Source organism: Lissotriton vulgaris, chromosome 8 (genome assembly GCF_964263255.1).
Source record: "Lissotriton vulgaris chromosome 8, aLisVul1.2, whole genome shotgun sequence".
Taxonomy (NCBI): domain Eukaryota; kingdom Metazoa; phylum Chordata; class Amphibia; order Caudata; family Salamandridae; genus Lissotriton; species Lissotriton vulgaris.
Genome location: NC_141696.1, coordinates 1,576,075,468 through 1,576,097,710, shown reverse-complemented (window position 1 = coordinate 1,576,097,710; position 22,243 = coordinate 1,576,075,468). Strand labels below are relative to the sequence as shown.

The 22,243-nt window shown below is 53.3% G+C and overlaps 1 protein-coding gene across 1 annotated transcript in view; it reads right to left on the bottom strand.

The window, feature by feature from the left end:
• PDE9A (phosphodiesterase 9A) overlaps positions 1-22,243 on the bottom strand; it is a 142,357-nt gene that overhangs the window by 89,345 nt on the left and 30,769 nt on the right. The window contains exons 3-4 of the mRNA XM_086936317.1: positions 19,230-19,265; positions 6,389-6,463 (exon numbers count right to left, since the gene is read on the bottom strand). Coding sequence (XP_086792443.1) covers positions 6,389-6,463; positions 19,230-19,265 — 111 coding nt within the window. The remainder of the gene's footprint in view (positions 1-6,388; positions 6,464-19,229; positions 19,266-22,243) is intronic.

The window sequence follows — 22,243 nt, the reverse complement described above, 5'->3', positions numbered from 1 at the left end:
TGGCTTTCGCTAGGTCTCTGAACCGCTGGGACTGGTTGCGGAGGGTGAGGAGGTACCGGAAGACATCTGGAGGACTCTTGGCCGGAGGCAACTCCCAGCCTTCTTTGATCAGGCTGAGTGGCCCCCGTACTGGGTGCCCATAGAGCAGCTCGAATGGGCTGAAGCCTAGGGACTTCTGTGGGACCTCCCGGTAGGCGAAGAGGAGGCACGGCAGCAGCACGTCCCACTGGCGACGGAGGGGTTCTTCCAATCCCCCGATCATCCCTTTTAGAGTGCGATTGAACCGCTCAACAAGTCCGTTTCCTTGGGGGTGATAGGGGGTCGTGAAGCGGTAGGTGACCCCACACTGTTGCCAGAGGGACTTCATGTATTTGGAAATAAAGTTCGTGCCTCTGTCACTGACGACTTCTCGGGGGAACCCCACACGGGAGAAGATCCCCATCAGGGCCCTGCCGACCACTGGGGCTGTGACGGTCCGGAGAGGAATAGCCTCAGGGTAGCGGGTGGCGTGGTCCACTAGTACTAGGATGAAGCGATGGCCTTGTCTTGTTCGTGGGTCTAGGGGTCCCACAATGTCTATTCCGACCCTCTCAAATGGGGTCGTGACTACGGGAAAGGGTTGCAGGGGGGCCTTTAATTTGCGGCCGCTCTTCCCACTGGCTTGGCACGTGGGGCAAGATCGGCAATGCTGGTGCACATCGTTTCTCATTTTTGGCCAGAAGAAGTGGGTCACTAGGCGGCTGTAGGTTTTATCTTGTCCCAGGTGCCCTGCCAGGGGGACATCGTGGGCCAGATTTAGCAGGAAGTCTCTAAAGCGGAGTGGCACCACTAGTACTCGGTTGGCCCCCAGCTCGGCGATTCGTTGCTCGCTGTACAGTAGGTCATTGTCCCAGTAGACCCAATGAGTTCCGGAGGTATCCCCTGCGCTTTGGGCGAGCGCTTGTTGTCGGAGTCCCTCAAGGGAGGGACAGGTCTTCTGCTCCTGACGAAATTGTTCTTGTGTGGGCCCCCCTTCTTGAGCCCACTGGTCGAGATTAGCAAGGTCGGAAGGTTGAGCAGGTTCGAGGGGGATGCCCTGGTCGGGGGTCTCGGCGGGGGCGACCGGAGGCGGAGGCGCCGGCCATTCTGGTTCTTCTGGGTGATGGTTGGCACGGGCGGCCATAGACCGGGTGGTGACGCACGCCCAGTCTGGGACGCCCAACATCCCCAAGTGTTCTTTTCGCTCCACGGCTGCCCACGGGGAGCTTTCCAGGTCATTTCCGAGGAGGCAGTCCACGGGGGCGTCGTCTCGGACCGTTACTTTCAACATGCCGGAGACCCCTCCCCACTCAAAGGGGACGCAGGCCATCCGACACAGACTCTCCGAGTTGTCGGCTGATCGTACAGGGCAGAGAATGTTCGGTAGATATTGTTCTGGGGTCACCAGATGACAGCGGACGGCTGTCACACTGGCCCCGGTGTCTCGAAGGGCTTCGGCCCGTTGTCCATTGATGCTCACCCATTGGCTGTACTTCTGGGTGTTAGCGGGTAGGGGGACCCGCGGGACCATGTCTCTTCCCCCTAAGCACGCGAGAGTCATGGCGGCTGGCTCCCACCCTTGATACTCTTGCTCGTCTGTTTCTGGTTCCTCGGAGATCTGTTCTTCCCCTAGTGCCGCGGCGGCCACCTGGCGGGGTCTTGGGCTCGGATACTGCGGGCAGCTTGGGTCATTTGCATAGTGGCCTACTCGTTGGCATCGGTGACATGTAACATTGGCTCTGTATCCCGGTCGCGCCGGGGTGCTGCCCCGGTTGGCCGGGGGGGTGGTGCTGGTAGTGGGGGCGGCCGGAGTGTTGTCTCTTCCTCGTCCTTGGCCCCCTCCTCCTCCTCTGGATCGGTGGTGACCATTGTTGTTCCTGTTCTGCTCGTAGGACCCATTCCGGCCCACTCGGGTGATCTCCCACCGGTCAGCTTCGGCTGCGAGCTGCCGGGGATCGGTTAACTTGCTGTCGAGGAGGTGTTGGCGTAGTTCAATGAAGCAGTTGTTGGACAGATGCTCCCATACCATCAGATTGAACAACTGCTCGTAGGTCGTGACGTTGTTCCCTCTGATCCAGCCTTCGAAGGCTCGGCTGAAGTACGTTACATAGTCCACCCAAGTTGTACCTGGAATGCGTGTGCAGTCTCGGAACCTCTGACGGTACATCTCGGGCGTGAGGCCATAGCGAGTGAGGAGGGCCGCTTTCATATGGTCGTAGGAGGTCATCTGGTGGTCTGGGAGCTGTAACAGAGTATCGCGGCCCTCATTGAGGAATTTGCCCCATAGGCCGGCTCCCCAGTCGGCTCTATCGATCCGGTGCGCAGTCATCGCGATTTCATATGCCTTAAACCATTGCTGGATGTCGTCTTCTCGAAAATATTCTCGGACCACATCCTTGGGGATGTGCACTTTTTTGTCCGTGGTCCCGGGGGTGGACGGTCTGTCGGGCACCCCTAATTCTTTATTCTGTTTGCGCAGGTTGATCTCGGCTAGGTTCCGCTCGTGCTCGTACGTTAGTCTTTTTTCCTCGAGCTCCCTTTGCCTCTGTTTCTCCTCTCTTTCTTCTCGGAGGCGAAGGTGCTCTAAGTTTATTTTTTGCTCGGCCAATTTGAGTTCTATGTCCATCTTGAGTCGGGCCATTTCAAGTTCGTGTAGTCGGGCTTTTTCTCTTTCTTGGATCTCGTCTTGCGAGAGACCCGTTCTTTGCTCTTCAGGGGCCGTGTTGGTCTTTTTCGCGGTGCTTTGCTCCGGGGCTTCGACATCCCCGGTCTCTGCCCAAGATTCTAGGGCATGCTTAAAATCGTCCTTGGTACTTAGTCCGGTGGTAGCGATACCTAGTTCGATGCAGAACTGCTTTAGTTCACGATGGCTGTATTCCTCTAGCTTTTCCATTCGGAACTTCTCAGTTGATCCGCTCTCTTTAGTCGACATTGTTGTTCGTTGTGGGGTGAGCTACTCTCTGTACGTTATGCGGTGATTCGGATCGCGCCGCTGGCCACCAATGTTAGACGGACCGGGAGGGTCGGCCGAGATTACGGGGAGAGGTCTCCAGGGAGAGCCGTCTCCAACGACTGTACAGATAAGTAACTTCCCCCCCACAGACGGACACCACACAAGATTGAAGGTTAACGAGACTTTATATGCACTTCTTAGGTTACGTTGATATAATACAAGGAGGTCTGGACTCAGGGGTCCCCTCGGTTCTGATCTCTGGTTGAGGAAAAGGGTAGCGGGACAGTCTTAGTTACCAATGAGTTCAATAGCTCTCAATCCTCGAGCTCGGCGTGGTTGCTGATCGGGCCGTGGAGGAGCCAAGCAGGTCCCGAGATGGATGAAGGGTGGTCGGCGGGCCGTGGAGAAGCCAAGCAGGTCCCGATATGGATGAAGGATGGTCGACGGGCCGTGGAGAAGCCAAGCAGGTCCCGATGCAGATGACAGTTACAACGGTCCGCGGCCTCGCCAGCAGATCCGGACGACGGTGAAGGATGAAGGTTACGACGGCTGTGGCAGCGCCAACAGGCAGGATGATGGTGCACAGGACAGAGCTACGGCAGCGCCAGTAGTCCGTCCAGGATGAGTTCTTCTTTCGTCTCTCGACTCCAAGATACAACTGCCTTCCTGTTCTGGAGCTGCCCCAGTTATAGGGCTGGCGTGCTTTGATGTCCGGACCCTCGCACTTGGAGGTCGGGAGGTCCGGGATGAGGGAGTCCAGACACCCAGCAGGGGGGTGGAGCCAGCGCCCGGGGAGGCGATGGGCGAGCGGCACTGGCCGGGGGAGAACCATCGACACCTCTTTCTCCCATTGACTGGCCAAGTAGCTCGCTCGCCTCCTGGGTGGAGGGTGGTGCCGGAATGTCTGAGGCCGGGCTAGGCCCAGGGTTGAGGTCGATCGGGGGCCAGGCGGCCTCGTGGCGAAGTGTCCAAGATGGCGGCTCGGGCTGGGCGCGTGGGTCGGCCGTGGATCGGACCCACGAGGTTATCATGCTCGAGGGCAGGTGTCCCTGAGGGGACGTAGGACGTGCAATGGTGGTGTGTGGTGCTTGTATGACTGGCTCGGGCTTGGTCGAGCCGGGGGAGAGCGGCCCGTCATGTGGCCTGTCCAACAGTCATCATTAGCTGACTGTACCCCTTTACCTCAGTGCCTTTCCACGTCATCATTAGCTGGCTGTACCCCTTTACCTCAGTGCCTTTCCACGTCATCATTAGCTTACCGTACCCCCTTACCTCAGTGCCTTTCAATGTCATCATTAGCTGACTGTACCCCTTTACCTCAGTGCCTTTTACATCATCATTAGCTGGCTGTACCCCCTTACCTCAGTGCCTTTCAATGTCATCATTAGCTGACTGTACCCCTTTACCTCAGTGCCTTTTACGTCATCATTAGCTGGCTGTACCCCTTTACCTCAGTGCCTTTCCACGTCATCATTAGCTGGCTGTACCCCCTTACCTCAGTGCCTTTCAATGTCATCATTAGCTGGCTGTACCCCCTTACCTCAGTGCCTTTCAATGTCATCATTAGCTGGCTGTACCCCCTTACCTCAGTGCCTTTCAATGTCATCATTAGCTGGCTGTACCCCCTTACCTCAGTGCCTTTCAATGTCATCATTAGCTGGCTGTACCCCTTTACCTCAATGCCTTTTACGTCATCATTAGCTGGCTGTACCCCCTTACCTCAGTGCCTTTCAATGTCATCATTAGCTTACCGTACCCCCTTACCTCAGTGCCTTTCAATGTCATCATTAGCTGGCTGTACCCCCTTACCTCAGTGCCTTTCAATGTCATCATTAGCTGACTGTACCCCCTTACCTCAGTGCCTTTCAATGTCATCATTAGCTGGCTGTACCCCTTTACCTCAATGCCTATTACGTCATCATTAGCTGGCTGTACCCCCTTACCTCAGTGCCTTTCAATGTCATCATTAGCTTACCGTACCCCCTTACCTCAGTGCCTTTCAATGTCATCATTAGCTGGCTGTACCCCTTTACCTCAGTGCCTTTTACGTCATCATTAGCTGGCTGTACCCCTTTACCTCAGTGCCTTTCCACGTCATCATTAGCTTACCGTACCCCTTTACCTCAGTGCCTTTTAATGTCATTAGCTTACCGTACCCCTTTACCTCATTTCCTTTCCACGTCATCATTAGCTGGCTGTACCCCCTTACCTCAGTGCCTTTCAATGTCATCATTAGCTGACTGTACCCCTTTACCTCAGTGCCTTTCCACGTCATCATTAGCTTACCGTACCCCCTTACCTCAGTGCCTTTCAATGTCATCATTAGCTGGCTGTACCCCTTTACCTCAGTGCCTGTTACGTCATCATTAGCTGGCTGTACCCCTTTACCTCAGTGCCTTTCACGTCATCATTAGCTGGCTGTACCCCCTTACCTCAGTGCCTTTCAATGTCATCATTAGCTGGCTGTACCCCTTTACCTCAGTGCCTTTTACGTCATCATTAGCTGGCTGTACCCCTTTACCTCAGTGCCTTTCACGTCATCATTAGCTGGCTGTACCCCTTACCTCAGTGCCTTTCCACGTCATCATTAGCTGACTGTACCCCCTTACCTCAGTGCCTTTCCACGTCATCATTAGCTGACTGTACCCCCTTACCTCAGTGCCTTTCCACGTCATCATTAGCTGACTGTACCCCTTTACCTCAATGCCTTTCAATGACATCATTAGCTGGCTGTACCCCTTTACCTCAGTGCCTTTCACGTCATCATTAGCTGACTGTACCCCTTTACCTCAGTGCCTTTCAATGTCATCATTAGCTGGCTGTACCCCTTTACCTCAGTGCCTTTCAATGTCATCATTAGCTGGCTGTACCCCCTTACCTCAGTGCCTTTCACATCATCATTAGCTGACTGTACCCCTTTACCTCAGTGCCTTTCCACGTCATCATTAGCTGGCTGTACCCCCTTACCTCAGTGCCTTTCAATGTCATCATTAGCTGACTGTACCCCTTTACCTCAGTGCCTTTCAATGTCATCATTAGCTGGCTGTACCCCTTTACCTCAGTGCCTTTCCACGTCATCATTAGCTGACTGTACCCCCTTACCTCAGTGCCTTTCAATGTCATCATTAGCTCGCTGTACCCCCTTACCTCAGTGCCTTTCCACGTCATCATTAGCTGACTGTACCCCCTTACCTCAGTGCCTTTCAATGTCATCATTAGCTTACCGTACCCCCTTACCTCAGTGCCTTTTACGTCATCATTAGCTGGCTGTACCCCCTTTACCTCAATGCCTTTCAATGTCATCATTAGCTGACTGTACCCCTTTACCTCAGTGCCTTTCCACGTCATCATTAGCTGACTGTACCCCCTTACCTCAGTGCCTTTCAATGTCATCATTAGCTGGCTCTACCCCCTTACCTCATTGGGCTCCCACATCCAGATGTCAAAGGTCGGCTTCCTCAGCGCCTCGATGGTTTCTCGCGAGAGCATGTACTGGAGAGAAGAGAGTCTGGTTAATGCATGAGCGGTGCAGAGTGGGAGAGCGGAGCCTGTCACTCACCCTACGAGATGGAAGGGAGGGGGCACGGAAGAACCTGGGGGGGGGGGGCAAGGAACAGAGGGGCACAGAGCAGGCACAGAGGGGACACAAGGGGGGACACAATGGGGAGAGAAGGCTGCACAGGTGATGGCTCGCTCATCAAGGACTAGGACACGTGGACATGCATGTCAGGGTCTTGTCCTCGGGCCAGGGGACCACCGTGACGTCACCGCCCACGCGAGCAGGGGTTTGGGACCGGTGCTACTCTTCTGTGCTGCTCAGCACGCATCCCTGTCACTGCGGTTGTAGCATCTTGTCCTGTGTGCAGTGCCTGCCCTCTATGGCAGTTTGCTTCGTCAGGAGAGTCTTACCTCACAGTATTCCTTTGTTCCCCTCCTTTCATGTTGTTTGCACTTTGCACGCGTGCCTTGCTCCTGCTGCCAGGCCCCTGCTGGGTGGCACCTTTTTGCCCCTTTCTTCTTCTGCCCATGAGTCGTCTCTGTTTGCATCCCTTCCTTCGACCCTGAGTTCCCTTTGCTGCTTCTCTTGGCGCGTGGACCTGCCTGGGGTCCCGGGTACCACCCTGTCCCAGTCGACACTGGGCCCCCGTGGCGGAGGGCAGTTGTTGCCCCAGGGCCTGTGGGCACAGTTGGCTGTGATCTCTGGTTTCTGCTCACAGGGCCCCCTCGTGGTTCCTGGTGGTACGTGCCCCCTCTTCAGTAATACCTGCTGTCTCTGATCTCTGTCTCTAGTTCGCCCTCAGTCTCCTCATTCCTCCTTCAGCTGCTCCTCTCCCGGGCTCTGCGTCTTCTTCTCACTGCGACACTCAGGAGCATTCATTCCCAAACTACCCCTCACTCCCTGGTCCAAAGAGGACTTGAACCCTCGGCTATCGCATCTCCACCCTCTGAGGTCGCAGCAGCCTTGGCCCTCTGCTCAGACCTGCTGCAGCTTCACACCCAGGCGTCGAGATGCAACACCCGAGGCGTCGTACCGAGAGGGCAGAAACTTGGGGGCATATTTACAAGGGCTTTATCTCAAAAAGGGGAGACAAAACTACCACCCTATTTACAATAGGGTGCTAACATGCATAATCACATGTTAGCACCCTTTTTCCCGATGCCTCCCTTTGCATCTCCAATGAGATGCAAAGTGGGCGTCACTGGGCGTACCCTCGATGGACTACCTTGCAAGTATCGCTGATGTTCACATATGTTCATATCGCAATATTTACAAGGCTGCCCCAGCATTTAAGCACACATTAGTTTTTAGTGAAAACTGCTGTTTTCTCCAAAAACTAACGACTGCTAAAATGCAGACTTACCTACCCCTAACATTGGGGTGGATTCGTATCAGCAAGGTTATCGCCATTTTATCAGGGAACATCGCTGGAAAACCAGTGATGTTCCCTGCAAAACAGCGATAACCTCGCTGTTGGACAGGCCACATGACGGGCCGCTCTCCCCCGGCTCGACCAGGCCCGAGCCCAGTCACGCAAGCACCACACACCACCATTGCACGCCCTGCGTCCCCTCAGGGACCCCTGCCCTCGAACATGATAACCTCGTGGGTCCGATCCACTGCCGGCCCATGCACCCAGCCCGGGCCGCCATCTTGGACACCTCGCCACGAGGCCGCCTGGCCCCCGATCGACCTCAACCCTGGGCCTAGCCCAGCCTCAGACAATCCGGCACCACCCTCCACCCAGGAGGTGAGCGGGCTACTTGGCAAGTCAATGGGAGAAAGAGGTGCCGATGGCTCTCCCCCCGCCCAGTGCCGCTCGCCCATCGCCTCCCCGGGCGCTGGCTCCACCCCCCTGCTGGGTGTCTGGACTCCCTCATCCCGGACCTCCCGACCTCCAAGTGCGAGGGTCCGGACATCAAAGCACGCCAGCCCTATAACTGGGGCAGCTCCGGAGCAGGAAGTCAGTTGTATCTTGGAGTCGAGAGACGTAAGAGGAACTCATCCTGGACGGACTACTGGCGCTGCCGTAGCTCTGTCCTGTGCACCATCGTCCTGCCTGTTGGCGCTGCCACAGCCGTCGTAACCTTCATTCTTCACCGTCGTCCGGATCTGCTGGCGAGGCCGCGGACCGTTGTAACCATCATCTTCATCGGGACCTGCTTGGCTTCTCCACGGCCCGTCGACCATCCTTCATCCATCTCGGGACCTGCTTGGCTCCTCCACGGCCCGATCAGCAACCACGCCGAGCTCGAGGATTGAGAGCTATTTAACTCATTGGTAACTAAGACTGTCCCGCTACCCTTTCTCCTCAACCAGAGATCAGAACCGAGGGGACCCCTGAGTCCAGACCTCCTTGTATCATAACAACGTAACCTAAGAATTGCATATAAAGTCTCGTTAACCTTCAATCTTGTGTGGTGTCCGTCTGTGGGGGGGAAGTTACTTACCTGTACAGTCGTTGGAGACGGCTCTCCCTGGAGACCTCTCCCCGTAATCTCGGCCGACCCTCCCGGTCCGTCTAACATTGGTGGCCAGCGGCGCGATCCGAATCACCGCATAACGTACAGAGAGTAGCTCACCCCACAACGAACAACAAATGTCGACTAAAGAGAGCGGATCAACTGAGAAGTTCCAAATGGAAAAACTAGAGGAATACAGCCATCGTGAACTAAAGCAGTTCTGCATCGAACTAGGTATCGCTACCACCGGACTAAGTACCAAGGACGATTTTAAGCATGCCCTAGAATCTTGGGCAGAGACCGGGGATGTCGAAGCCCCTGAGCAAAGCACCGCGAAAAATACCAACACGGCCCCTGAGGGGCAAAGAACCAGTCTCTCGCAAGACGAGATCCAAGAAAGAGAAAAAGCCCGACTACACGAACTCGAAATGGCCCGACTCAAGATGGACATAGAACTCAAATTGGCCGAGCAAAAAATAAACTTAGAGCACCTTCGCCTCCGAGAAGAAAGAGAGGAGAAACAGAGGCAAAGGGAGCTCGAGGAAAAAAGACTAACGTACGAGCACGAACGGAACCTAGCCGAGATCAACCTGCGCAAACAAAATAAAGAGTTAGGGGTGCCCGACAGACCGTCCACCCCAGGGACCGCGGAGAAAAAAGTGCACATCCCCAAGGATGTGGTCCGAGAATATTTTCGAGAAGACGACATCCAGCAATGGTTTAAGGCCTATGAAATCGCGATGACTGCGCACCGGATCGATAGAGCCGACTGGGGAGCCGGCCTATGGGGCAAATTCCTCAATGAGGGCCGCGATACTCTGTTACAGCTCCCAGACCACCAGATGACCTCCTACGACCATATGAAAGCGGCCCTCCTCACCCGCTATGGCCTCACGCCCGAGATGTACCGTCAGAGGTTCCGAGACTGCACACGCATTCCAGGTACAACTTGGGTGGACTATGTAACGTACTTTAGCCGAGCCTTCGAAGGCTGGATCAGAGGGAACAACGTCACGACCTACGAGCAGCTGTTCAATCTGATGGTATGGGAGCATCTGTCCAACAATTGCTTCATTGAACTACGCCAACACCTCCTCGACAGCAAGTTAACCGATCCCCGGCAGCTCGCAGCCGAAGCTGACCGGTGGGAGATCACCAGAGTGGGCCGGAATGGGTCCTACGAGCAGAACAGGAACAACAATGGTCACTACCGACCCAGAGGAGGAGGAGGGGGCCAAGGACGAGGAAGAGACAATACTCCGGCCGCCCCCGCTACCAGCACCACCCCCCCGGCCAACCGGGGCAGCACCCCGGCGCGACCGGGATACAGAGCCAATGTTACATGTCACCGATGCCAACGAGTCGGCCACTATGCAAACGACCCAAGCTGCCCGCAGTATCAGAGTCCAAGACCCCGCCAGGTGGCCGCCGCGGCACTAGGGGAAGAACAGATCTCCGAGGAACAAGAAACAGGCGAGCAAGAGTATCAAGAGTGGGAGCCAGCCGCCATGACTCTCGCGTGCTTAGGGGGAAGAGACATGGTCCCGCGGGTCCCCCTACCCGCTAACACCCAGAAGTACAGCCAATGGGTGAGCATCAATGGACAACGGGCCGAAGCCCTTCGAGACACCGGGGCCAGTGTGACAGCCGTCCGCTGTCATCTGGTGACCCCAGAACAATATCTACCGAACGTTCTCTGCCCTGTGCGATCAGCCGACAACTCGGAAAGTCTGTGTCGGATGGCCTGCGTCCCCTTTGAGTGGGGAGGGGTCTCCGGCATGTTGAAGGTAACGGTCCGAGACGACGCCCCCGTGGAATGCCTCCTCGGAAATGACCTGGAAAGCTCCCCGTGGGCAGCCGTGGAGCGAAAAGAACACTTGGGGATGTTGGGCGTCCCAGACTGGGCGTGCGTCACCACCCGGTCCATGGCCGCCCGTGCCAACCATCACCCGGAAGAACCCGAATGGCCGGCGCCACCGCCTCCGGTCGCCCCCGCCGAGACCCCCGACCATGGCATCCCCCTCGAACTTGCTCAACCTTCCGACCTCGCTAATCTTGATCAGTGGGCTCAAGAAGGGGGACCCACACAAGAACAATTTCGTCAGGAACAGAAGACCTGTCCCTCCCTTGAGGGACTCCGACAACAAGCGCTCGCCCAAAGCGCCGGGGATACCTCCGGAACTCATTGGGTCTACTGGGACAATGATCTATTGTACAGCGAGCAACGAATCGCCGAGCTGGGGGCCAACCGAGTACTAGTGGTGCCCCTCCGCTTTAGAGACTTCCTGCTAAACCTGGCCCACGATGCCCCCCTGGCAGGGCACCTGGGACAGGATAAAACCTACAGCCGCCTAGTGACCCACTTCTTCTGGCCCAAAATGAGAAACGATGTGCACCAGCATTGCCGATCTTGCCCCACGTGCCAAGCCAGTGGGAAGAGCGGCCGCAAATTAAAGGCTCCCCTGCAACCCTTTCCAGTAGTCACAACCCCATTTGAGAGGGTCGGGATAGACATTGTGGGACCCCTGGACCCGCGTACAAGACAAGGCCATCGCTTCATCCTGGTACTAGTGGACCACGCCACCCGCTACCCTGAGGCTATTCCTCTCCGGACCGTGACAGCCCCAGTGGTCGGCCGGGCCCTGATGGGGATCTTCTCCCGTGTGGGGTTCCCCCGGGAAGTCGTCAGTGACAGAGGCACGAACTTTATTTCTAAATATATGAAGTCCCTCTGGCAACAGTGTGGGGTCACCTACCGCTTCACGACCCCCTATCACCCCCAAGGAAACGGACTTGTTGAGCGGTTCAATCGCACGCTAAAAGGGATGATCGGGGGATTGGAAGAGCCCCTCCGTCGCCAGTGGGACGTGCTGCTGCCGTGCCTCCTCTTCGCCTACCGGGAGGTCCCACAGAAGTCCCTAGGCTTCAGCCCCTTCGAGCTGCTCTATGGGCACCCAGTACGGGGGCCACTCAGCCTGATCAAAGAAGGCTGGGAGATGCCTCCGGCCAAGAGTCCTCCAGATGTCTTCCGGTACCTCCTCACCCTCCGCAACCAGTCCCGGCGGTTCAGAGACCTAGCAAAAGCCAACCTAGAGGCCAGTCAAGAGGACATGAAGAAATGGTATGACCAGAACGCCTCATCCATTGAATTCGAGCCGGGGCAACAGGTCTGGGTAATGTCCCCCACAGAACCGTGCGCTCTCCAAGACAAATGGACGGGACCCTTCAAGGTAATCGAGCGCAAGGGTCCTGCCACCTATCTGATCGATATGGAGTCCGCCCGGAATCCGCTCCGAGTCCTCCACACCAACAGACTGAAACCCCACTTTGCACGAACAGAACTCAGCCTCTTGATGGCCACAGACAATGGGGTTGAAGACGACTCCGAGCCTCTCCCTGACCTCTTGCGGACCCAGGAGCAAGACGGCTCCGTGGATGGGGTCCGACTCTCGGAGACCCTCACCAGAGAACAACGGCAAGAGTGCCAAGCCCTCCTATCACGGTTCGCCAGTCTGTTCTCCCTCACCCCGGGTGTCACTTCCTGGTGTGTGCACGATGTGGACACCGGAGACAGCCCTCCTATCCGCCACCGGGCCTACCGCGTACCTGATCGGGTACGGGCCTGCATCCAGGCGGAAGTAGCTAAGATGCTCACGCTCGGGGTCATCGAGCCCTCAGACAGTCCATGGGCCAGCCCGGTCGTACTGGTCCCCAAAGCAGCCGCCCCCGGGACCACACCAGAACTCCGGTTCTGTGTCGACTACCGGGGCCTGAATGAAGTCACCAGAACGGACGCACACCCCATCCCCCGGGCAGATGAACTGGTCGACCGAATGGGCGCTGCCCGCTACCTCAGCATCTTCGACCTGACGGCAGGTTATTGGCAGATCGGCCTCACACCCCGAGCACAAGAACGCTCTGCCTTCTCCACCCCCGATGGCCACTATCACTTTACGGTCATGCCCTTCGGCATGAAGAATGCCCCAGCGACGTTCCAACGGCTCGTCAATCAGGTCCTGGCGGGGCTCGAAGAGTTCAGCGCCGCCTACCTGGACGACATCGCTGTGTACAGCCACCATTGGACCGAGCACCTCCACCACCTCCAAGCAGTGCTGCAAGCCCTTCAGCGAGCTGGCCTCACGATCAAGGCCAGCAAATGCCAAATTGGACAAGGGTCGGTGACCTACCTCGGACACCAGGTGGGAAGCGGCCTAGTGGCCCCCCTACAGCTGAAAATTGCCGCCATCCAGAACTGGCAACCCCCTATCACTCAAACTGAGGTGCGAGCCTTCCTGGGCCTCACGGGCTACTACCGAAGGTTCGTGAAAGACTATGGTACCATCGTGGGGCCTCTCACCGAACTCACGTCAAAAAATCAGCCCAAGAAGGTGAACTGGACCCCAGAGTGTCAAGCGGCGTTCGAACAGTTAAAGGCCGCCATGTGTTCCGCTCCTGTGCTCCAGGCCCCAGACTACAGCCGGGAGTTCGTCGTCCAGACGGACGCCTCCGACCAGGGCATTGGGGCGGTCCTGTCCCAAGTGAACACCGAAGGCCTCGATCAACCGGTGGCCTTCATCAGCCGGAGACTCCTACCCCGGGAACAACGCTGGAGCACCATAGAGAGGGAAGCCTTCGCTGTGGTATGGGCCCTCAAGAAGCTCCGGCCCTACCTTTTTGGCACCCACTTTCGGGTGCAGACTGACCACCGACCCCTGCAGTGGTTGATGCATATGCGGGGGGAAAACCCAAAATTGCTACGCTGGTCCATCTCCTTACAAGGTATGGACTTCACAGTCGAACACCGGCCTGGGTCCGACCACGCCAACGCCGATGGCCTGTCCCGGTTTTTCCGCCTCGACGAAGAGAGTCCCCAAGAGGATGGGTAACTCTCCCCGCCTTCAGCTGGGGGGGACGCATGTTGGACAGGCCACATGACGGGCCGCTCTCCCCCGGCTCGACCAGGCCCGAGCCCAGTCACGCAAGCACCACACACCACCATTGCACGCCCTGCGTCCCCTCAGGGACCCCTGCCCTCGAACATGATAACCTCGTGGGTCCGATCCACTGCCGGCCCATGCACCCAGCCCGGGCCGCCATCTTGGACACCTCGCCACGAGGCCGCCTGGCCCCCGATCGACCTCAACCCTGGGCCTAGCCCAGCCTCAGACAATCCGGCACCACCCTCCACCCAGGAGGTGAGCGGGCTACTTGGCAAGTCAATGGGAGAAAGAGGTGCCGATGGCTCTCCCCCCGCCCAGTGCCGCTCGCCCATCGCCTCCCCGGGCGCTGGCTCCACCCCCCTGCTGGGTGTCTGGACTCCCTCATCCCGGACCTCCCGACCTCCAAGTGCGAGGGTCCGGACATCAAAGCACGCCAGCCCTATAACTGGGGCAGCTCCGGAGCAGGAAGTCAGTTGTATCTTGGAGTCGAGAGACGTAAGAGGAACTCATCCTGGACGGACTACTGGCGCTGCCGTAGCTCTGTCCTGTGCACCATCGTCCTGCCTGTTGGCGCTGCCACAGCCGTCGTAACCTTCATTCTTCACCGTCGTCCGGATCTGCTGGCGAGGCCGCGGACCGTTGTAACCATCATCTTCATCGGGACCTGCTTGGCTTCTCCACGGCCCGTCGACCATCCTTCATCCATCTCGGGACCTGCTTGGCTCCTCCACGGCCCGATCAGCAACCACGCCGAGCTCGAGGATTGAGAGCTATTTAACTCATTGGTAACTAAGACTGTCCCGCTACCCTTTCTCCTCAACCAGAGATCAGAACCGAGGGGACCCCTGAGTCCAGACCTCCTTGTATCATAACAACGTAACCTAAGAATTGCATATAAAGTCTCGTTAACCTTCAATCTTGTGTGGTGTCCGTCTGTGGGGGGGAAGTTACTTACCTGTACAGTCGTTGGAGACGGCTCTCCCTGGAGACCTCTCCCCGTAATCTCGGCCGACCCTCCCGGTCCGTCTAACACTCGCTATCTCTGAAATGTTAATTGCCCTGGAGAAACGCGTTAATAACGCGCTACCAGGGTGATAAATTCCAGAGATAGCCTGCGATAACAAAATTGTCGCTGAGGACGGCCAGCGATAATTATCGCTGGCCGTTGATAATATGCCCCTTGGAGTGACTACTGGCACAGCTTTCAATCTCGGGCCCCTCTTGCAAGTCCGCTCTTCGTTGTAAATTTGTATTGTTTCCTGTGCATTCCTCACCCCTGCGTGCGGTGTTGGATTTTGTGTTTGTGTACCCTTCATTTTTAGTCTCCTGTCTATCTTTGTAATGTTTTATTATGTAGCACTTTTCTCTTGTAACATAACTAGCTCTATTGTACAGCGCTCTGACATCTTCGGGTAACGTCCGCGCTTTATAAAAATGCACTAAATAAAATAAATAAAACGGCTTCAAGCATCCTTCAGGGACCTACCAGAAGACCCCATACCAGGACATCCCCTAATCTTTAGGCCCCATACCCTACACCAGGATATCCCGTACTACCATCAGTGTACAGACAAAATATCGACTCCAAAATATCGACTGGACATAATATCGAGTTTTAAATATAGACTGGACAAAATATCGACTGGACATAATATCGACTACAAAAATATCGTTTTTCAGGTAAGTGAAGTAATATCGACTGTATAAAATATAGATAGCAAAAATATCGAATTTTTAATAATATATAATATTTTATAGTGTATTTTTATGTAATAATATGTGTGAAAAGTGTGTATTAATGTTATAAAATATTTTATTAAATGAATTTTGTTTTTATAATAATTGCGTAATGTAATTCTGTAGCGGGTTGTGGGTTTATAGGGGAATAGGGTGGGAAGTCATTTAATAATAATTAATTAATTAATATATGTTTGTTAATATTTTTAATTAATAATTAATTGATAATTAATTAATATTAATTAGTTAATTAATTATTATAATTTTGTACATATGTTGTATTAGTAATTAATTGGTAATTAATTAATTGTAATTAGTTAATTACATTAATTAGAGTACATTTTTAATATATATAATTTTGTGTTATTTTTAAGTAATTAATTGGGGAAAAAATAACATTAATTATTAAAATAATTACAGCTAATGTGCTAATATATTAACTTTATTGTTATTGTTAATTAATAATTAATTGGTAATTAAATAATATTGATAAATTTTGGGTAAAGGAGCATTTTTAGGGTTCAGGGTCAGTTTTCAGTTTTTGGGTAAAGGGGCATTTTTAGGGTTTTGGGTCAGTTTTCAGTTTTAGGGTAAAGGGGTATTTTTAGGGTTCAGGGTCAGTTTTCAGTTTTTGGGTAAAGGGGCATTTTTAGGGTTCAGGGTCAGTTTTCAGTTTTAGGGTAAAGGGGTATTTTTAGGGTTCAGGGTCAGTTTTCAGTTCATGGGTAAAGGGGCATTTTTAGGGTTCAGGGTCAGTTTTCAGTTTTTGGGTAAAGGGGTATTTTTAGGGTTCAGGGTCAGTTTTGGGTTTTTGGGTAAAGGGGTATTTTTAGGGTTCAGGGTCAGTTTTCAGTTTTTGGGTAAAGGGGCATTTTTAGGGTTCAGGGTCAGTTTTCAGTTTTTGGGTAAAGGGGTATTTTTAGTGTTCAGGGTCAGTTTTGGGTTTTTGGGTAAAGGGGTATTTTTAGGGTTCAGGGTCAGTTTTCAGTTTTTAAACGATATTTTGCAAGTCGATAATGTGACCGTCGTTACTCTTTGGAGTGGGAATAGTATTTTTTACACTTCTGGTATTGTACGCTAATATAATAGTATCCTATTTAATTATAGTATGTTATTATATATATATGTTTTTCCAAATATGATTGTAAAAAATTATTTTTATGAAGTTTATTTATTATTTAATTATTATAATTTAATTTAAGTATTTTTAAGTATATTTTAGTAATTAAATTTTAATATTAATTTAATTAAACACTGTTTTTAACAAAGTCGATATTTTTTATAACTATATTATTGTAAACGATATTTTGTACTCAATATTTTTGTACTTACCTGTTTGTAGATACAAACTCGATATTTTGACTGTCGATATTTTGTCCACGATATTTTTGCCAGTCGATATTTTGACCCTCGATATTTTTTCAGTGATCCACTACCATCAAACCATGGGGCACATTATCAAGAAAGGCGTTAAAATTATCGCCACTTTAGCGGCAGCTTCCTGCTGCTACAACGGCGATAATGGGCTTGATAATATGCCCTGGAGAATTCCAATAGAAGCCCATGTCTGGTGTGAACATGGGCTTCTATTGGAATTCACAAGGGCATATTATCAAGCCCATTATCGCCACTTTAGCGGCAGGAAGCTGCCGCTAAAGCGGCGATAATTTCAATGCCGTTCTTGATAATATGCCCAATGGTTTTTCACTGTCTTGCTTCTTTCCTGTCTCTCTCTTTCTCTCTCTGTCTTTCTCTCTCCTCTGTGTCTCTCTTGGTCTCTGTCTCTCGCTCCTCTCTATCTCCCCTTCTATCTGCCCCTCTCTCTCCTTCTCTGTATGTCTGTCTCTCTCTCTCCCTCCTCTCTCTCCCCACCTCTCTCTCCTCTCGCTCTCTCTCTCCTCGCTCTCTGTCTCTGCCTCTCTGTCTCTCTCTCATTCTCTCTCTCTCTCCTCGCTCTCTGTCTCTGCCTCTCTGTCTCTCTCTCATTCTCTCTCTCTCTCCTCGCTCTCTGTCTCTGCCTCTCTGTCTCTCTCTCATTCTCTCTCTCTCCTCGCTCTCTGTCTCTGCCTCTCTGTCTCTCTCTCATTCTCTCTCTCTCTCCTCGCTCTCTGTCTCTGCCTCTCTGTCTCTCTCTCATTCTCTCTCTCTCTCCTCGCTCTCTGTCTCTGCCTCTCTGTCTCTCTCTCATTCTCTCTCTCTCTCCTCGCTCTCTGTCTCTGCCTCTCTGTCTCTCTCTCATTCTCTCTCTCTCTCCTCGCTCTCTGTCTCTCTTTCCCTTTGCCCCTGTCGACCGAGCATCCTCCGAGCTCCATGTTCAGCTTCCAGTCCACCTGACCTGTACCACAGACCCCCCCCCTCACATCTACAGACCAACAGTGAAGACACACTGGGCCCGATTCACAGAATGAACTTAAGACTCAATCCTAACCTTACTACTATTTTGGTATTCACAGAATGCACTTTCTACTTTTGGCATTCGCAGAATGCACTTACTACTTTTGGTATTCACAGAAGTTAGGATTTTGTCTTAAGTCTATCTTAAGTCTGTCTTAAGTTTGTCTTAAGACAAACTTAAGACAACATCCTAACTTCTGTGAATACCAAAAGTATTAAGTGCATTCTGTGAATACCAAAATAGTCGAATGTTTAGGATTGAGTCTTAAGTTCATTCTGTGAATCGGGCCCACTGTCGGCAACTGACAGGGACGGGGGCTGTAAACTGGGAAGATAGATAGGTTATTGTATGGACAGGTGAGTAAAGACAGACGGACATGTGACAGACGGACAGGCAGTGGCATAGAAGGACTGAAGAGGGGTGCACAAGGAGGAATGCAGGGGGAAGAGGAGTACAGGGAGAAGGGAGATAAAAAGCTGACAGTGTTTGTGCTTCATGGCCAATGATTAGAATAAAAGCAGAAGTCACGAGCTCGTGGGTGTGACATTGATGAAGCGAAAGGGCCAATCACAACGGGCCCTGGGAGAAAGATCACTCAGATTTGATACAACATTGATTGTTGGAAAGAACATTCTGAAACAACACTTTCACTGCGTCAGAGGAGGGAAGATGTTATTAACAACATTGCATGATTTTGCCTCCAGTCAGCACTTAAACTGCGACTTTTTCACACAATGTGAAAGACACACAAAGAAAGGACGTTTCCGGTGTGTGCTAAGTCGCAGTGAAAGTGTCCGATAATCGATATTTGGTTTATTAAATCCTGCTATTAGTCCGCCTTCTGTTTCTACGCCCCTGGGTGGGCGCCCAGAGTTCGAGGGGGCAGAAGAGCAGGTGCCCAGGGGATGCACAGGGCCCCCCCCCACAGGTGTGAACGTTAAACACACCTGCAGAGGCGTGTCCTCTGCGGTGGGGGAGGGGCTTACAGCCCTCCTCGCCCATGCACGAGGCTGCACACAGACCTGGCAGGCTTTAATAAACCGTAGACCACCTTTGCCCCACCCCACACAGCTCCCAGCCCTAAAGATCACCCCAGACAGGAAGGGATCCATCGCCACCGGAAGAGATCGGAAAAGACCCAAGATCAACCCATGATGCAGCAGAAAATGATTCTCCAAAAGAAATAGTGCTGAGTGGCCCTGAAGAGAGGAGCGAGGAGCTTTACCTCTGTGTACACCTTGTCCAAGGACACTGGCTCCACCTTGAATAGAGACAAGAACATACATGTCGAATGTGAGTACATGGGGCACGTGGCCCACAGGAGCGGACACATCAGCGCTGCTTTAGGTAATGACCCTAAGGCCTCCCCTCACAGTCCTGGTTCCCACCTCTCCCTCTCTGCCTCGGCTTCTTGTGCCTTTCGACTCCACATCCTGTGATTCTGAGCCAATCACTGAGGCCAGATGCATCAACAAACCAATTTGCCATTTCCTAATTGTGAATCCTTGCGATTCGCAATTAGAAAAACGCAAAACAGAATGCATGATAGTGTGTTAAACACTTTCTGCGATTCCCAGGGGATCGCAAATGATTTACCTCATGAATATTTATGAGGTAGTTTGCAATTTGCGACCCCCTAGGAATCACAAAAATCACGGGGATGGGTTCAGCAGACCACCATGTCCGTGATTGCTTTTAAATAAAGCAATCATTTTCCTTTGTAAAGCAGCCCTTTTAACGGAAAACAGTATGCTTTACAAAAGAGAATATGAAAACTTTTCCTTTCATTTTCTAAGAGCAGGCAGTGGTCCGTAAAAATTTAATAATGTTTTTGCAGACATTCACAAAGGGGAAGGGGGCAATTGGGGACTCTTAACCATTTGCGAATGAGTTACCACTTACTTCAAGTAGGTGGTAAAATGTGAATATTTTGCAAGTGCATTTCGGTCGCAAAACATTCATGCAAACGGTACTAGGAAGGGATGCTGTTGGACAGGCCACATGACGGGCCGCTCTCCCCCGGCTCGACCAGGCCCGAGCCCAGTCACGCAAGCACCACACACCACCATTGCACGCCCTACGTCCCCTCAGGGACCCCTGCCCTCGAACATGATAACCTCGTGGGTCCGATCCACTGCCGGCCCATGCACCCAGCCCGGGCCGCCATCTTGGACGCCTCGCCACGAGGCCGCCTGGCCCCCGATCGACCTCAACCCTGGGCCTAGCCCAGCCTCAGACAATCCGGCACCACCCTCCACCCAGGAGGTGAGCGGGCTACTTGGCAAGTCAATGGGAGAGAGAGGTGCCGATGGCTCTCCCCCCGCCCAGTGCCGCTCGCCCATCGCCTCCCCGGGCGCTGGCTCCACCCCCCTGCTGGGTGTCTGGACTCCCTCATCCCGGACCTCCCGACCTCCAAGTGCGAGGGTCCGGACATCAAAGCACGCCAGCCCTATAACTGGGACAGCTCCAGAGCAGGAAGTCAGTTGTATCTTGGAGTCGAGAGACGTAAGAGGAACTCATCCTGGACGGACTACTGGCGCTGCCGTAGCTCTGTCCTGTGCACCATCGTCCTGCCTGTTGGCGCTGCCACAGCCGTCGTAACCTTCATTCTTCACCGTCGTCCGGATCTGCTGGCGAGGCCGCGGACCGTTGTAACCATCATCTTCATCGGGACCTGCTTGGCTTCTCCACGGCCCGTCGACCATCCTTCATCCATCTCGGGACCTGCTTGGCTCCTCCACGGCCCGATCAGCAACCACGCCGAGCTCGAGGATTGAGAGCTATTTAACTCATTGGTAACTAAGACTGTCCCGCTACCCTTTCTCCTCAACCAGAGATCAGAACCGAGGGGACCCCTGAGTCCAGACCTCCTTGTATCATAGCGACGTAACCTAAGAATTGCATATAAAGTCTCGTTAACCTTCAATCTTGTGTGGTGTCCGTCTGTGGGGGGGAAGTTACTTACCTGTACAGTCGCTGGAGACGGCTCTCCCTGGAGACCTCTCCCCGTAATCTCGGCCGACCCTCCCGGTCCGTCTAACATTGGTGGCAGCGGTGGGATCCGAATCACCGCATAACGTACAGAGAGTAGCTCACCCCACAACGAACAACAATGTCAACTAAAGAGAGCGGATCAACTGAGAAGTTCCAAATGGAAAAACTAGAGGAATACAGCCATCGTGAACTAAAGCAGTTCTGCATCGAACTAGGTATCGCTACCACCGGACTAAGTACCAAGGACGATTTTAAGCATGCCCTAGAATCTTGGGCAGAGACCGGGGATGTCGAAACCCCTGAGCAAAGCACCGCGAAAAATACCAACACGGCCCCTGAGGGGCAAAGAACCAGTCTCTCGCAAGACGAGATCCAAGAAAGAGAAAAAGCCCGACTACACGAACTCGAAATGGCCCGACTCAAGATGGACATAGAACTCAAATTGGCCGAGCAAAAAATAAACTTAGAGCACCTTCGCCTCCGAGAAGAAAGAGAGGAGAAACAGAGGCAAAGGGAGCTCGAGGAAAAAAGACTAACGTACGAGCACGAACGGAACCTAGCCGAGATCAACCTGCGCAAACAAAATAAAGAGTTAGGGGTGCCCGACAGACCGTCCACCCCAGGGACCGCGGAGAAAAAAGTGCACATCCCCAAGGATGTGGTCCGAGAATATTTTCGAGAAGACGACATCCAGCAATGGTTTAAGGCCTATGAAATCGCGATGACTGCGCACCGGATCGATAGAACCGACTGGGGAGCCGGCCTATGGGGCAAATTCCTCAATGAGGGCCGCGATACTCTGTTACAGCTCCCAGACCACCAGATGACCTCCTACGACCATATGAAAGCGGCCCTCCTCACCCGCTATGGCCTCACGCCCGAGATGTACCGTCAGAGGTTCCGAGACTGCACACGCATTCCAGGTACAACTTGGGTGGACTATGTAACGTACTTTAGCCGAGCCTTCGAAGGCTGGATCAGAGGGAACAACGTCACGACCTACGAGCAGCTGTTCAATCTGATGGTATGGGAGCATCTGTCCAACAATTGCTTCATTGAACTACGCCAACACCTCCTCGACAGCAAGTTAACCGATCCCCGGCAGCTCGCAGCCGAAGCTGACCGGTGGGAGATCACCAGAGTGGGCCGGAATGGGTCCTACGAGCAGAACAGGAACAACAATGGTCACTACCGACCCAGAGGAGGAGGAGGGGGCCAAGGACGAGGAAGAGACAATACTCCGGC